The sequence below is a fragment of the Mustela putorius genome, unplaced genomic scaffold (genome assembly GCF_011764305.1).
Source record: "Mustela putorius furo isolate JIRA1106 unplaced genomic scaffold, ASM1176430v1.1 tig00003850_pilon_pilon_pilon, whole genome shotgun sequence".
Lineage (NCBI taxonomy): Eukaryota > Metazoa > Chordata > Mammalia > Carnivora > Mustelidae > Mustela > Mustela putorius.
The window spans coordinates 15,513,210-15,528,819 of record NW_025422002.1 but is presented as its reverse complement, the minus strand read 5'-3'; the positions used below and the strand labels follow the sequence as shown (position 1 = coordinate 15,528,819).

The 15,610-nt window shown below is 55.3% G+C and overlaps 1 protein-coding gene across 8 annotated transcripts in view; it reads right to left on the bottom strand.

The window, feature by feature from the left end:
• The window catches only part of IQSEC1 (IQ motif and Sec7 domain ArfGEF 1), a 166,221-nt gene that overhangs the window by 44,948 nt on the left and 105,663 nt on the right, over positions 1–15,610 (bottom strand). For all 8 annotated transcript variants that reach the window (XR_006601571.1, XM_004738614.3, XM_045063375.1 and 5 more), the window contains exon 2: positions 1,048–1,342. Coding sequence is in view for 6 of the 8 variants with exons in the window: in XM_004738614.3 (XP_004738671.1) it covers positions 1,048–1,342 (295 nt within the window). In the remaining 2 variants the exon portion in view is untranslated. The remainder of the gene's footprint in view (positions 1–1,047; positions 1,343–15,610) is intronic.

The window sequence follows — 15,610 nt, the reverse complement described above, 5'->3', positions numbered from 1 at the left end:
AGGGTTGGGAGGAGGAAAGACCCACCTTGGGCAGCACCCACATGGTTCCTGGAAGTCAGGTGCCATGACAGGCCCAGACGCTGCTCCGCAAAAGACAAATAGGAGCAAACAGAGGGTGGCAAGGTAAGGGGTCAATGTGACCACCTAGGACTCATAAGGAGATGGCCCAGGAGCTGGGGGAAGCTGGACAGATAAGCCTGACTCCCCCAGCTCCCGTACATCTACACAGCTGCTTGCCATAGCCTGAGGGTCTCCTGAAGCCAGAAATGTCCCTTCAGTTTCACCCAAGAATTCTTACTCAAGAGTCTTCTAGGGGCCTATACTCTGGAGGACCTCAACGTGATAATCTTTGTCCCCCACCCCAGTGATTGCTCATTCCCTCTGCTTCCCACCCCCCACCCAGCTGGGACAGGCCTCTCCCTCAACGCAGGAGGCTATCTTTAGTCCTTCCCTGGAGCCCAGCCAGGCAGGCAGGCCATGCACCCTCCTCGCCCTCCTGGCACATGGGTGCCAACCCCACGGTGGGTCTGCGGGAGGAAGCAGACCTTCAGTGTGGCCATTTCCCACGAGAACACAGACTGTAACCCAAAGGAGATATAAAGCAACCTTGCCTGCAGGCTGTGGACAGGCTTGGTGTTCTTTTCGGAGCATGTTCTATTTATGTTGTACACTGACCTCCTGCTCTTCTCCTCGGGGACTCCTCCTGAGGACTATCTAAGGTTCAGGTGTCCCCTGGGACCTCAGACACTCAGCGTCTGGCCACTGAACCTGTGTGCATGGCCATGGGGACAGGGAGTGGGGTGGAGACCCAAGTCCTGACACCCCAGTCCCTTCGCTCAGGGTGCCTCCGTGCGTCGGGCAGAGCAAGAAGGGGACCCTGGGCGGAGGTGAAGGCCACGTTCATAGCACAAGTGCACCTGAGTGGACGTCAATCTGTGGGAAAGCTGAGCTTCCTGCAGCCTCAGGCTGGCCCAGCAAAGGCCTTGGCACCCGTCTCCAGCCAGAGCCACCTGGCTGCCACCTGTTCCCAAGGCAGGCCCCACCTACCTGCTTGTCCTGCAGGTCGGAGGAGAGCTCATAGCTCTCAGACAGTGACCGCGAGCGCTTGATGGCCTCCTCCTCGGCCTGTTTGCGCAGGATGGAAGTCGAATGCTGCAGTTTGGGCCTCCGTGTGCGCTGCTGTTGCCCCGGCGGCCCCGAGTACAGCCCATAGGCTCCCACTGACGCGTGCTCGTAGCGGTCGGGGCTCAGACTGGAAGCAGGCGCTAGGGAGCCCTGGTGGTAGGCCGACGGGCTGTCTAGCGACGTGCCGGTCTCGCTGCTGGGGGCCTCGCCCTCCACGCTGCAGGGGACAGAGAAGAGAGAGAGGCCTCCTGTGAGTGGGAGACCAGATCCCGGGGCCCGACAGGGAGCTGGAAGGTGGGAGGGGGCCGCAGGCAGGAGGCAGCCCCACAGCGTCCCCCACACCACTGGCTGGCCTCTGACATACTTCACTGATTGATTTTGCTCACTGTCCATCTCCTACGTGAGGACCTCAGCTTTGTGAGGGCAGAGGTTGGACACATGATGTGCACTGACGAGCCCCAGTGCCTACAGCAGGGCCTGGCCCATGGCAGCAAAGGGTCAGTGAAAATCTACTGAGCAGCTAAATGGATCCAGTCCCCTTCTCTCCCTCATTCCCACCATCTGACTTAAGTAAACCACTGATTTTTGTACCCTTTGTTCTTATTTTAAAAAGACATTGATGAAAGTGACTCCTTACTACATACCTACTTAGAGGTCAGGCACTGGGGGGGTGGTTAGGGGCTGAGCCGTGTCCCCCCAGAATTTATATCTCGAAGTCCTAACCCCCAATACTTCAGAATGTGGGGGGAGACGGTCTTCAAAGAGATAGTTAGGATAATGAGGTCCGTTGGGGTCCTAATCCAACAAGACTGATGTCCTCCTAAGAAGAGGAGGAGATGAGGACCCAGACATGCACAGAGGGACGACCATGTGAGGGCAAAGGGAAAAGGCGGCCAATCTGCACACCAAGGACAGAGGCCTCAATGGCACCAGCCCTGATGACACCTTGATACTGGACTTGGGGCCTCCAGAACAGTGAGAAAATAAATGTCTGTTATTTAAGCTGCCCAGTCTGTGATCCTTGTTATGGCGGGCTTGGGAATGAATACAGTGTTATACATACATTTTTCTTTTTAAAAACCTTAAATTAGTCTGCAAAGAAAGAATTACTAGCCCCCCTTTTCCAGGTGGGGAAACTGAGGCCCACAGCGGTACAGAGACCTGTCTGCACAGGTAGTGAGTGGGTGAGTTGAGGTCAAAGCCCAAGTTGTGGGATTCCAAGATTTGGTGGGGGGTGTGTGTGCAGCCCTCCACCGCGTTGAGCCTCATTCCCAGGATGCAGACACCTCCCTCTCAACATTCCAAGTGCTAGACTGGGGGGACAGAGAGGGACTGGCTGGCTTACTCATCCCAAACTCAGGAACTCAGAAAACAGACATGGGTTCCTGTTGTAGACTGCTTTTCAGTATAGCACAAAAAGGCAAGGCTGTGTGTAACACAGCATCTAGCAGCCTCTCTGGTCAAGCCTTGCCATTTTCCTGTCCTTGCAGGGTATCACTCAACCTTTAAAGACGCTCTGATCCCTGGGGCCAGGGCAGGGGTCTCTCTGGAAGGGGCCCAGCAGAAAGAAGGGAACACAGCTCCCCTTCCCAGGCTGCAGTCCTTCCTCCATGGTCCTGTCTTCAGACCAATGGCAACACGCTGGGTGGGACAGCCTTGGGAACAAGTGTCTACCCCCTGCCCAGCTCTGCTTCCAGCCAGTGTCACAAGGCCTGGCAGTGTCGCCCTGTGAGTGTCGAACGGGACTTTTCACGGACTCCTGGGGGAGGCAGACTCAGAATGGGGGCAGAGGGAAGTAGCCTGCCCTGTGGTTCCAATTCTGCCCTGAGCCAGGGACGGGCTGCAAATCCCTGCACTTGCCTTCCAACTTGTAGTTCAAGAATAGTACAGGACTTCCGCTCCAGCAACTGGCTCTGGCCTCTGAGAACAGACTGCGGCTATCCTGTGACAGAGGATGGCCCCTCCTGCTCCCCAGAAGCTTAAGTGTGACAAAGGTCTTTCCTTGGGGAAGAGCTCTGAGTGTTTTGCCTTCATCTGGTGGAAAATCAGGGTGGGTCGCCCCTCATTTCAAGGCCTATCTCCCTGTCCGTTATCAATGTGGGATGGACCAGATGCTTTTAAGGTGTCAGAGGAATACCCACCCTTTAAGACTCTCCTGACATCAGTTACCCAAGAGCAGTCTCCTTTGGGCCCGTGTATCTGCGAGAGGGAGAAGGATGGGGACCAACAGAGCTAAAAATTCTCCCATTCTTCGGATAAAACTTTGAGCAATACTTCACAATAAATACTTGATGGCTTGATCCATAGTTGTATGAAAGAGAGAGGGACACCCCTGTCAGACCTGTAGGCAGTCAATAAAGCAAGTCCACCCACAGAAAGGCGACCCAAAGTCCCCGCCTTTGCTCCTGCCCCAGGCGTCTCCCTGCCTCACCTCTGGGCACCCTGTGAGCATCTCATGAGGAAGTACTTCCACCCTCACACCCCCATACTGGAAATGCTTCAGTCAGGGCAGAGTCTGTTTTTCCAAGCAAAAGGCTGACAGGAAACAAAATCTCATCCTTGAAGATGAGCAGCTGCTGGCGCTCTGGTCAGAAGGTTTTAAAATAGTCTCATAACCCTGAGTTTACAGAAACACAGGGAGATTGAGGGGTGGTCTCCGTGCAGGTCCTCAGAGCAGGAAGCCCTTCTATCTGTGCCTCACAGTGGCTCCATCAGGGAACGGTGGGCTAGGACCCTCATTGTGCTGCCCTGATGTGCCCTGGGATAAAGGAGCCGCGTCCACCTCTCATGTTCTGTGGGGGATCCAACCCTCTACCTAGGCCTTGCCCTCTGGGCCTCAGAGTAACAATGAACAGGCATTCTTCCTGACGACAGTGGGGACGGGGCAGGGGTCAGTCTGTGAATCTGGTAGGTTGTTGTCATTCCCTGGTGGCTGTGGTTTGGGGCAGAAGGGCTGTATGTTGCCTGGTAGTGGGGAAGAGCCTGGCTATCTCAACGGCAGGGGTCACAAGCAGGATGTCAGTGTGGGTCCTGGCATGACAGGGACATAGGTGGCTGGTGGGAAGCAAGCACTTTCTGGGCTGTGCCAGTCCCAGGATTCTGGCTTTGAGCATTACCCTGCTCCCAACTCTCTTAAGGCAGGAGGTTCCAGAACATCCTAGGGAAAGAGGGCCAAGCCTCCCCTCAAAGCCAAGGAAAGGGGTCTGATGGTCACCTGTAGCCTTTCTCTTCACCATGACGCCAACTCTGGTCTCCTCTCTCCTATCAGCCCTATCGTCCAAACATACCCAGGCTCTCCCACTTCTCAGCAGATGGTCCAGGCCACCATCACTGCTCTCTGGATTATCACAACAGCCTCCTCAACGGTCCCCCTGCCTCTCTCTTTCCCATGGCCACCACAGTGACTCCAATAAAACAGAATATCAAGGACACCTGGGTGGCTCAGTGGGTTAAGTCTCTGCCTTCAGCTCCAGTCATGATCTCAGGGTCCTGAGATCGAGTTCCGCATCGGGCTCCCTGCTCAGCGGGAAGCCTGCTCCCCTACCCGCACCGCCTGCCTCTCTGCCTACTTGTGATCTCTGTCTGTCAAATAAATAAATAAAATCTTTAAAACAAAACAAAACAAAAAATCCCCAGAATATCGCGTTCCTTCCTTGGTCCCATCACACTTAGAAGACGCTGTCCTTGCAATGTCCTTGAACGACTGACCTTGGCTGCTCTCATCTCGGCTCTTTTCCCCCAAGCCTTGCTCATTCTGACTTCCTGACTCACTGGCTTCCTTTCTCTCCGCTCAAAGGGGTCAGGCACACTCCTGCCTCAGGGTCTTTGCACTGGCTGTTCTCTCTGTCTGGAACACTCTTCCCCATGTCTCTGCTATTGCCAGATTTAAAATCACAGCTCCCTCCCCCTCAAGATTCCTGGTCTCTTTCTTTGATTTGCTTTGTTTTTCTTTTCTTTTTTTAAAAAATCTTCGATGATGATCATCACTTCAAAACACATAATATATTTATCATGATTTTTGGTTTGTGGCTGTCTCCCATGTCAGTACATAAGTGCTACAAGGGTGAAGGTAATTTTTCTGTTTTGCTTACTGATGTTTCCCAAGTGCCAACTTATGCCTGGCTAAGAGTGTTCAGGAAATACTTGCCAAGTGAGGGAAAGCATTTCCCCATGCCTGCTGTTGGCTGAGTCTTGGAACAGCTTCTTACAGCATCCCCACCAGACCTCCTATGTGCCCCAAACCAAACTCCTTATCTTTCTCCATCCTCACGCAGTGACCAAGCTGGGATTCTGGCTGTCATCTCTTCAGTCCCTCCCACACCGCCAGCTCCCGCCCTGCTCCGCTCAGTCTGCCACCAAGTCCTGTGAGATCTACACGAATAGTATCCCCTTGCCTGGTGCATGGGGTAGGCCTTCCACCCCACCAAAATCACCATCAGCCTCAGACCACCCTGATCAGAACCGAAATGGACAGGCCAACCTCTTGCAGCCAGCAATGACCCCGCCACAGACACTGCCCTCTGGTATAGGAGTGGACAAAAGTGAGAAGTGTGTGAATGCTTGCATGAAGTTTAAGAACCCACTGTAAGCCAGAGGATAATTGGAAGCTACATGCTATTAGACATAAAAAGAGAGTTTTTTCTTAATCCGAGCCAGACAGCTCGTTCACAGAAAGATCATTTTTTTTTTTTCAAGTGAGAATGCCCAGGATTGACGGGTATGGGCAGCAACAGGCATTTCAGAAGTTTAAGTTGATGTAACTTTTTCAGAGTACTAGCTAGAAACAGTGATCGAGTCCACTCGATGGGGCAGAAGCTCTGGAAGAACCCGTAAAGATGCCTTACGTACAGCAACACCCTGAACCCCTCGCCTGCTCTTGCTTAGTACTCGGCTGTGCCCCTCAGTTCCTTCCCTGGGGAGTGTGAACAGGACAGCCCTCTTCTCCCTCCCCACAGCAGATCAGACACCTCAGAGATCTTTGCTTTATATGATGTCCACGCCTGACACAGCAGGGAGCTGGGGGTCAGGGAACCACCGGCCCCGGCCCAGGCCCCCACCCCCCCAGAGCCTCCTGCACCAGCAGCCCACCCTGCACACTGCTTCTTCACCACGGTGGTTTCCTAGCTGCAGTTCAATGTCTCATCACCAGGTCGGCTCCTCTGCGGAAGCTTCTTCCACAACTTGCATCCATCAGCCAGGCCTCAACACTCTGTAGTGAGTCCTACGCCACACAACAGCATTCAGGGGTCTCTCTCAGACGCCTGGGCCATATGCAAATCAGGGAGTGGGGCGGGCACCCGTTCCAAGGACCTGACAGTCCCTGACAGTTTAGAGTTTCTGGAACATTCTATGACAGTTAGGTGGCCACTCCCCAGCACTCTTCGAAGAGGCTCCTGGTCTAGTAATCCCTCTGCTAGATATTCACGCTAAGGAAATGAGTGGATCTGTGAAGAGATAAATACAAGGAATTTCACCGCAGTGTTGGTTCTAATTATAAACATTTGGAAATAATCTAAATGCCCGTCAACAGGGATTGATTTAAATTACTTATATATCCATATAATGGAAACAATGTCAAGCCCAGGGGGAAGATCGGTTTGATGGCTGTTCTTTGGAGAAAGACAAGATTTTTTTGGCTGACTATAAGTTTAACATGAGCCGATGCTGTGACGCAGCTGGGAAGCCAGTCACCACCACGAATTAATACAAAACCAGAAGCCACAACAGCTCTGCAGCCGCTACAGGTGTCAGAACACAGCCGAGGACTGTGTCTCGGTGCTGCATGGACTGTCTGGAGCCCGAGAGTACAGATCACAAAGTGGGGGCAATTGTTCGCCTCACTTTCGGCTGGCCGACATCACTAATGGATCACAGACTCCCTCTTGCACATCTTCCAACCCAGAGTTCCACATGACTGACCCCAGCTGGCACGTGGCATGAACCCTACTTGCCAACCCCCAAATTACAGTATGCCAGGAATAAACCTCCAGGTCTGGAAACCACCTCTCACCAAAAGCTTGGACTGCCTGGCCAGGAGAAAAGCAGCCAGAGGGGAGCAAGCGAGGATGTCTACCATCAAGCCTCTAACAGACTGACAAGAGGCAGAGGGAACAGATTTCCATGGACAGACCATGACCAAGTCTGCCCAACTTGACAACACTCTCACATGGTTAGGGGTGCTTAGGAGGTGGTGAGCTCTCTGTCACTGTAGGTGTGCAAGCTGTAGCAGGTCAGACACTTGTCAGAAATAGAGCAAAAGGACTCCTCTACTGGCTAAAAGCTGCTATGGACTGTCTGAATCTAGACCCTCACCCTGTAGCTCCCCACTGCCCTTCACTTGGGAGTAGTCTGGTTCTAAGAGGCCACACTCTGGTCCCAGCACAAAGCCTACTTCCTGCATGGGGCCGCCCCCCGCCTAGTGTGGCCCCCATTCCCACACTCTGTCACGGTGAAGATTACCTGGAGAAAGAGACAGTATGAGAGGGTCTACTCCCTGCCCTCCCAGAGTCCTGCTCCTTGAGGGATGGGTCCCTTAAAGCCCCAGCCTCCTGCAAAGACAGTGACTGAGACTGGCTCCTTCCTGAGAAAGTTCCACATGTGCACGATGAGGCTCTTGAGATGGGCCTGGCCCAGCACAGCCGTCCAGATGACAGCTGGACCTACACACAGATGTGTCCCCAGTCCTCCCCTGCTGGCCTGGGCACTCGGAGCCCTGAGTCCCTGGAAAGTGTCCCCAACCTCCTCCTCCCCTTCTCCAGTTTTCCCAACATGCCTTCCTCTGCCGGAGTCTGGTGCATGTGTTTTATGTGGAGGAATGGCTGGATCACTACAAACAGCATCTAGAGTTTCTGACTGCCCTAGGATGATGAAAAACACCTAAGAACTAAGAACACATTTTGAAAAGTTCCCCTCTTCCCCGGCAGCATCCCTGTGGCCTTTCCGCCAGGTGAGGGGGCAGGAGTCAGAGCTCTGGGTTCTGCTGCTTATCAACTGTGTGACTGGGTGGGAATACTTCCATGTCTCAGTTTCCTTTCCTGCAAAATCGGGGCAGAGGGCCGACTTCATGCCACTGCTATGAGACGTAACAGAGTTAACACAGAGAAGTCCTTAAAAGACTGCCTGGCTCATAAAAGGCACTTTGTAATTGCCGTCTCTGGTTACTCTGATGGACAGGGCCCAACCTACACATCCCGGCAGCTAGAAGTGGGGGGGCAGACAGGCCCAGTGTGTGAGCCAGGGTCGCCCGCCTCTGCCTACTGTGGGGCCTCTCTCTACGCGGACAACCTCCTCTGGCCATGGGCTGTAGTCGCTGATGACGAGGCCCTAGAGAGGGGCGGGAGAGTGACAGAAAGGGACCCGGGCCCCATGGCCCAGACGCCACATCCTGACTCTAGCTGGGGAGTGAGTCAGGGCCGGGGGCCCTCGGCCACTCGGGTCACGGATGTCTCTAATTATGGCCTGTGAAGTCATGAATTACTTTTCTCAAGAAAAATGTTAGTCAGAGGGCAGTCTCTACGGGCGGAGAGGCAAGGGGGGAAAGTGGGAAGCAGGGACCCTCTGGTTAGGGGGCTGGCTCTTCACTCCAACACTGATGATGCTGATGGTAGTTACAGCTAATGTTTATATAGTCAGTGGTCTTCTAAGCGTTCTAAGTAACTCACTTAGACCTCTAACAAACCACCCTATGGGCACGGAGGGGAGGTTAAGCTCAACCCCAAGGTCATGGGGCTGGAACCCAGACAGTGTGGCTTGAGTCTGCACATTTACTCACTGGGCTTATGTGACTTCTTAGTCACTTACACACATGCACACACGGGGTGGGTTAGCAGCAGTGACTCTCCTGGGAACCTGCTGGGTACAGGTGTTGTACTGAGTGTTCGAACACAGCCTGTGACCCAACTACCATCCTGGGAGCTAGGAGGGAGCTGTGCCTTCTGGGGCTCGGTGGGGCCAAGTCACTTACCCCAAGTGGGTGCCTTGGCCACCCAGCTGCCCAGAGGAAAATCATGCAGTTCACATGCCAGGGGCCTGGGGCTGGGGTCCAGATCCTGGAGGTCTTGGGGTTGTGTAAGGTCACGAGAGAAATAAGCCTGGGCTGCATGTGGCCAGCTATGGTCCTATCACATGGTGTAGCCACCCTCTTTAGAGTGGCCTGGGTCTTCCGCTGCAGGAAGGAGGACTCTGAAAGCCTTCCTGGGTTAAACGCCCATGCCAGGAGACTTGGTCCACACGGACTGCTGGCAGTCTGCATGTGCCAGAGCCAAACAGCCTTCCGAAATACGGATGCCCTCATGCCTCCATGCCTTGTGGCCTCCCCCACCCTCTGCTCCCAGGGTTTCTGATTTCCAGAAAGGGAATCTAGGCCAGGACAGGGACAATTCCTTCCCAGCCCTTACATGCTCTGTTGTGCGACTTCTACAGCTCTTTGCTGCCAGGGCCATATTAACTTGAGGTCTATCACTCAGGACAGGGAAGGGGATGGTTTTGCTCTGTTCCAGGTCCTCGGGGAGGGACGCAGACAGACTAGGGCAGTGTCTGGGGAAGAGGTAAGTGTGGGAAGGAAAAGAAGGCCGTGTCCTCTGAGCAAGAGCAGGGAGGGCTCAGCTGGGGAAAGGCAGCCTTGGGACCAGCCACAACCCCTAGATCTCTACAGGGGGCAACGGGAGCAGGCAGGTCTGAGGAACCAGAGGCAGGGTGAAGGCAGCCCTGCAGCTTCAGTGGATAGAGATTTTTAGCAGTTCAGCTACTGGGGGAGGGGCTGCCTTAGCGGATACTGCCAGTGTTCCAGCAGGGACTAGAAAACCAGTCTTCAGGGACTACTGCAGCTCAGGGTGGGTCACCACCCAAATACACTCCCCCACCATGCCACATGGGAGCCCTTGCACAAACCATGTCCACATACTTCACCCCTGCAATGATCCCATAGAGGAGACTCAGGATTCGTGGCTTGCCCAAGACTGTAGAGCTCGGAGCAGAGCCAGGACTCAGTTGTATGATGTTCTCCTAGTCCTTCCCACTCTGTGAAAACTCCCTGGGCCAGGAGGCAGCCCCCCAGGGTGGGCCTGGCTGCAAAGAGCAGGGTACAAGGACACAGATGGATGCATTTCAAGGTAAGAGTGAGTGTGTAAAGGGACACACAGCCAGCAAGAAGGGGACAGAGAAGACTTCGCCAGGGAAGTAAGGGAGGCTCTCCACACCCTCTTCCCTCATCTTGGATAATCCAAGAGACACCCCGGAAGGGCTTGGCAGATGTGGGGCGGGGACTCAGGTGGGTTCCTGCTTTAACAAGTTACCAAATTTGCTTTAAGGAAGATATACAGTAATCACAGAAGCACCACCCCCAAACCCCAACATCTAACTGCCCAGCACCACCCCTTGGATGACGAGTAGACCCTCTCAAAGGCAGGATGGACACAGAGCTCCTGTGCTCCCCCCAACCCTAGGCCAGCTCCTTCGGCAGCCTCCCTGACCTCGGCTGAAACCAATGCTATCCTTCCAGCGGCTCAGTCCATAAATCTGAGAGTAACTCCTGGCAAGTTTCTCTTCTTCACACCCCACTTCCCATCTGTCGGCAGATCTGGCTGCTCTGCGTTCAGAGCAGAGGCAACCTCTGGCCCACAGGGCTGCCCCCTGCCACCAGCCCAGTCTTCACTGCCATCACCTCTTCCCTGTGCTGCTGCCATAGCCTCTCTACTACACCTCCCCCCCTTCCCCAGACAGTAGCCAGAATCCTGTTAAAGTACAACCCTGACCACGCCTTTCCTCTGATCCCAGATCACTGGGATCCAGAGCCCGAATCCTCAGAGTGACCCAGAAGACTCTAACACCTGAACAAACATTCTTCTTGCTACCCGCCTCCCTCCATGCCCTCTTGGCCACCCCACCCAGGCCCCACTGTTACTCTACACCCCTGGCATACTCCTGCCTCAGGACATTTGCACATGCCTTTCCCTTTGCCTGGTCTCTTCTTTCAGATGGTTACTGGGTTCACTTCCTCACCTTCTTTGGCTCACCTTGTTTAAAAGCCATACCCCTCCTGGACCCACCCTTATCTTTCCCTGCTTCATTTCCCTCTACAGTGCTCAACGGTGCCACTACATGTGGGGATGTGAGTGTCTTCATGTTCAGCCCTGAGAACTGGGGCTTCCCCACTAGGGCAGGAAACTGATTCCATTACAACACAGAACTCTGGCGCTTCACTCAGGGAACACATACCGAATGCCAACTAGGTGACCGACCCCTGCCAGGCACTGTGAGTATGGCAGTGAACAGACAGACATAGCCCTGTCCTCGCAGGCACTCAGAATGAAAGCCATGTTAGGGAAGGGAACAGAGGAAGCAACTGGTGCAGCAGGGTGGAGGCAGTGGAGCCCCGTGCCCTGGAGGCTTCCTAGGAGGCACACAGCCTCAGCCAGGACCCAGGGAGGAGCCGTGTGGCCGTGAGGGTGAAGACCGAGCTGAGGAGGTGGGTGTCCACAGTGTCAACAGGGATGGGAGTTCAGCGTGGCCTGCACGGAGGGGCGGGCAGGCCCAGAGCCTGCAGGCTGAGAGCAGGGAAGGAGGCAGGGAGGACATGGCGCTGCCTGGGGGCCAGCACTATCGGCAGCCAGGTGGGGACAGTGAGAAGAGATCTATGTGGGGTTTGGTGACAAGCCACAAGACACCTGTGGGAGGAATGAGAGGAAGGACAGGCATCCTCAGGGTCCTGATGCCACCAAGTTGGTGAGGCCAGAGTCACCGAGCAGCTGAGGCAGCAGAGAGCAGGGACAGGGCAACGGAAGGCTGGCACAAAGTGGGCTCAGAAGTTGGGCTGTGGCAGGGTGAGGAAAGAAGCTGGAGCGGAAGAAGCCTTCAAGGACAGTGGCTGAGAAGACAGGGGGCTTGGAGTGACAGCTGAAGGGGACTGGGGTCCGCAAGACTGGAAGACTGGTTTTAAAGCTGGGACAGCTCCAGCCTATCTGAACAGTGACAGAAGAGGGGTGGCCCACTGAGATTTCAGCAGGCAGCAGAAGGCGTAGCCAGCTGGGGCCTCCCTTCTGGGGGTATCACCAGTTCCTGAGGGGCAAGGAGGGGGACCAGGGGGCTGCTGAGGGGGCCAGAGCCCTCCTACCAGCAAGCCAGGGCCGAGGCATGGCAAATTTCAGGAGTCAGAGGTCTCAACCAAGAAGAAATGGGAGATTCCCTCCAGCCTTGGAGTGGGGCCCAGCCCCTAGCACTGACCCCTGGTCTCCACCCCCATGTCTCTTGGCTTCTGTGACCCTCTGACCTCTCAGGAGGCCCCTAAGCCCAGAACAGCTGCTCCCAGAGCAACAGCACCATGGGTGCCTGGCTGCATCTCTGCTGACTGCCTTCTGACCTCCAGGCCAAACCCCCTCCTCCTAACTTCTCACCCTGAGCCCTGCCCTGCTGAGGCCAACATAAGGTCTGGCCCAGATGCCCCTCCCGGCTACAGCATTATTCCTAATTAGCCAGCACCCAGACCTCCAGAAGTGGCTTTTATATAGGTATAAAAATATAGGACTCTGAACAATGAACTTCTCGAAGCGGGGGGCTATTTTTAGAGCTCTGCTTACTGAACCAACATCCAGCATTCCCCCAGGTTGTCAGCAGCTCCTGGCGGGGCAGGCAGGCAGCAGTTAGGAGGGGCAGGGTCTTCCTGGACAGCTTGCGCATAGCACGAAAGGGTCCGAGTGGTACCATATCCAAGCAGGAGGGCGCACAGTGGTGGCCAGACTCTTGCTCCCTGCCCTCTGGTCCCGAGTGCCCTACACGGCGCTGCAGGTCACTTTCCATTCTGATGCCAAATGTGAGTGACAGTGAGAATCTCCAGCCCCAGCTTCCCTGAGCCTCAATTTCCCACCCTCCTGGGGTCGGAGGCAGGGGGCAGGCCGTTACTTTGAGGCAATGCTGGGGGGGGGGTGCCCCTGGCAAGGAGCCCTGCAGACAGCTAATGCTTTGCCTAATTAGAGGGAATTATCCAGGAGGGGCCTCAGCAGTGCTTGTCCTCTGGTGGGGCTTGTTCTCATCAGCGCACAGCCAGAGGGAGGAAGGAAAGTCTGCTGTCCCGCGAAGCCAGTGTATACGCCAGGCCCTCGCCCTGTCCTGTCCACATGTTTTCCAAGGTCAACTTTCTGGCCCCAGGAAGGTGGTGGCTCCAGTCTCCCCAGCCCAGGCCTCACTCCTGAACATAAAGAACATCTGTCTGCCCCTGCTGGAGATGAGCTGGACTGTTCCACGGTGCAGCTGTGAGTCACTCCCATTAAAACAGCCCAGAGGACTGAAGTGGGCTTTGGAGATTGGAGTTTAGCATCCTGGGGACAGGGAGTGGCTGGAGGGAGGCCCCAAGGACCTGCAAGCAGATCACCCTGGAATGTTCCTGACGCTGGGGGGCTCCTGTCAGGAAGAGGGTCTTGGCTATGCAGAAACACAGTGCCCAGTGTGCAGCTCGGGAAGGCCCCTCGTGGTGTGCAGGGGCCTGCACAGGGTGTCCCCCGGAGATTGGAGCATGGCAGAAGTGGGGGGAAAGGGGTGTTCTGGGTCTATGATGCCACCTCCACTGCCTCTGTCCTGTCGAACTCCTGGGTCCCTTCACCGCACGTCGCACTGACCACCTTCTTCTTCCCTTTGATCTGTAAGTCCGTCTCCCACCAGGAGAGAGTGGGTTCTGGAAGGATGGAGGTGTGGCTGCCTGTGCTGATTCTGTGTCTCACCAGGCCTTCCCAGGGCCGCCAACAGGGTGTGGTGTGAACAGGTGCTGGTATTTGTTGGGTGAGTGAATGAATGAACGAACCAAGGAGCGAATGAGCGATGCTACTGGGGACTAAGAAGCCCACACGCACCTGGGAAGCAGCATCCTTCACTTGTCTGTGCATTCACGTGGAGAGCCCTGTGTTAGGTGCACCTCCCTGACCCCCACAACCATGCCTATTTTACCTTCTCCCTTGGACCAGGAGCCGTAGGACTGAACCGCTCCTGATTTCCTTTCAGACCCCCTTAGCCCACTGTCCCCTGGCACGTCACCCGGGCCCCTGGTTCTCTCCCCTTCAGGGGCAGGGCTCACTCCCCTCTCATCTGTGAGCAGGAGCACCAAGGCCTAGAGGGGAGAGAGGCTTGCTGGGTCATTGACACATGGCATAGCTGTGACAAGGGCCTGTGTCCACATTCGCTCCCCTGCCTGGCAGCTGGGCCTTGGAAGTACTCAATGGCTGCGGAAACCTGCAAATTTCTCCGAGATATGGATATGTCACCGACACCCAGAGCACTGGTCTCCAGACCCTGAGTGACAAAGGAACGGGGGCCCCATGTAGTCTCACCCCTCAGGGACGCCTGGGTTCAGCTCCCCTGGGCCTACCTCCCACAGCCCTGGGACGCCTATGGGGCCAGGCCAGCACTGGCGGGGCCTCAGACAGGAAGCAGGAGCAGAGTCTCATGCCACAGGTTGGCAAACGTGCACTCTTACTTGGGCTGAAAGCCAGCTGGCAGAGGGGAGCCACGACGCTCTGCCTGAGGGCAGGGGCCGGGGGCTGGCGCGAACACCATGCCATCAAGCCCAGCCAGGGCCTCTGCCCGGGGAGGGGCTGCTCACTTTAGTCCCAGAGAGTTCCTCAAGATGCCTGGGATCTCACCTTGCATCTGGGGACCGGAGCACCAAACCAGGGATAAGGCCCAAACCAAGCGCAAAATCAGGCCTTGATCATCAGGTCTGCAGGCAAACCCAGGACAGGCAGCCTTTCCACAGACAGCCTGTGAAAAAGCCCTTTATTCTTCCCAGTGCTATCTTGGCCAGGACCAAGGCAGGGGTGAGGCCCAGCCATCCAGGACCCCGGGTCCTATCCCTAAGATAGCTGGGTGGGAGGCCCAGTGCCCACCCCGCCACTCCTCATACAGACACTATAGACTTCACAGAGCTCTCTGGAAGACAGAGTGTCTATATGCAAGGGACTCCCAAGGTCCCCAGGCCCAAAGAGTATTTACAAAAGCAAACAACACCAATCCCCCTGCTCCGCTCCCCCCAGCTGTAAGAAACCACCAATATTTAACACTAGAGGCTTTTTTATAATGAAAAGTCAGACTTCTGACTTTTCTTGGGGAGAGAAACAGTTCAGGATCTGGCCATACTGGGCCTGTCGTCCTGCTTGATGACAGACAGAGCTGGGGGCAGCCACACCCAACAACCCAGGCTCTACCCCATCCCAATCCTCACCACTCCCTAGCACCTGCCACTCTTGCCTGCTCCTCCCCACATGTCACCTTCCTGCCTATTGAAGGCATCTGCTCTTCTTGCAAAGCTCACAGAGGATCCTTCTCAAAGAACAGCGGTCTGATCTGCAGCTCTGGGCTCAGTCATTCCCCAGGAACCTGATTTAGAACACCAGGTCCCAAGGGGCAGGACCTAAGCCTTCCTACAGCTCTGCATAACTAGTGGAACGCCAAGGCCTTCCACTCTGCTGTATCCTCCTTTTAACTTTTTTTTTCTTCCTTTTAG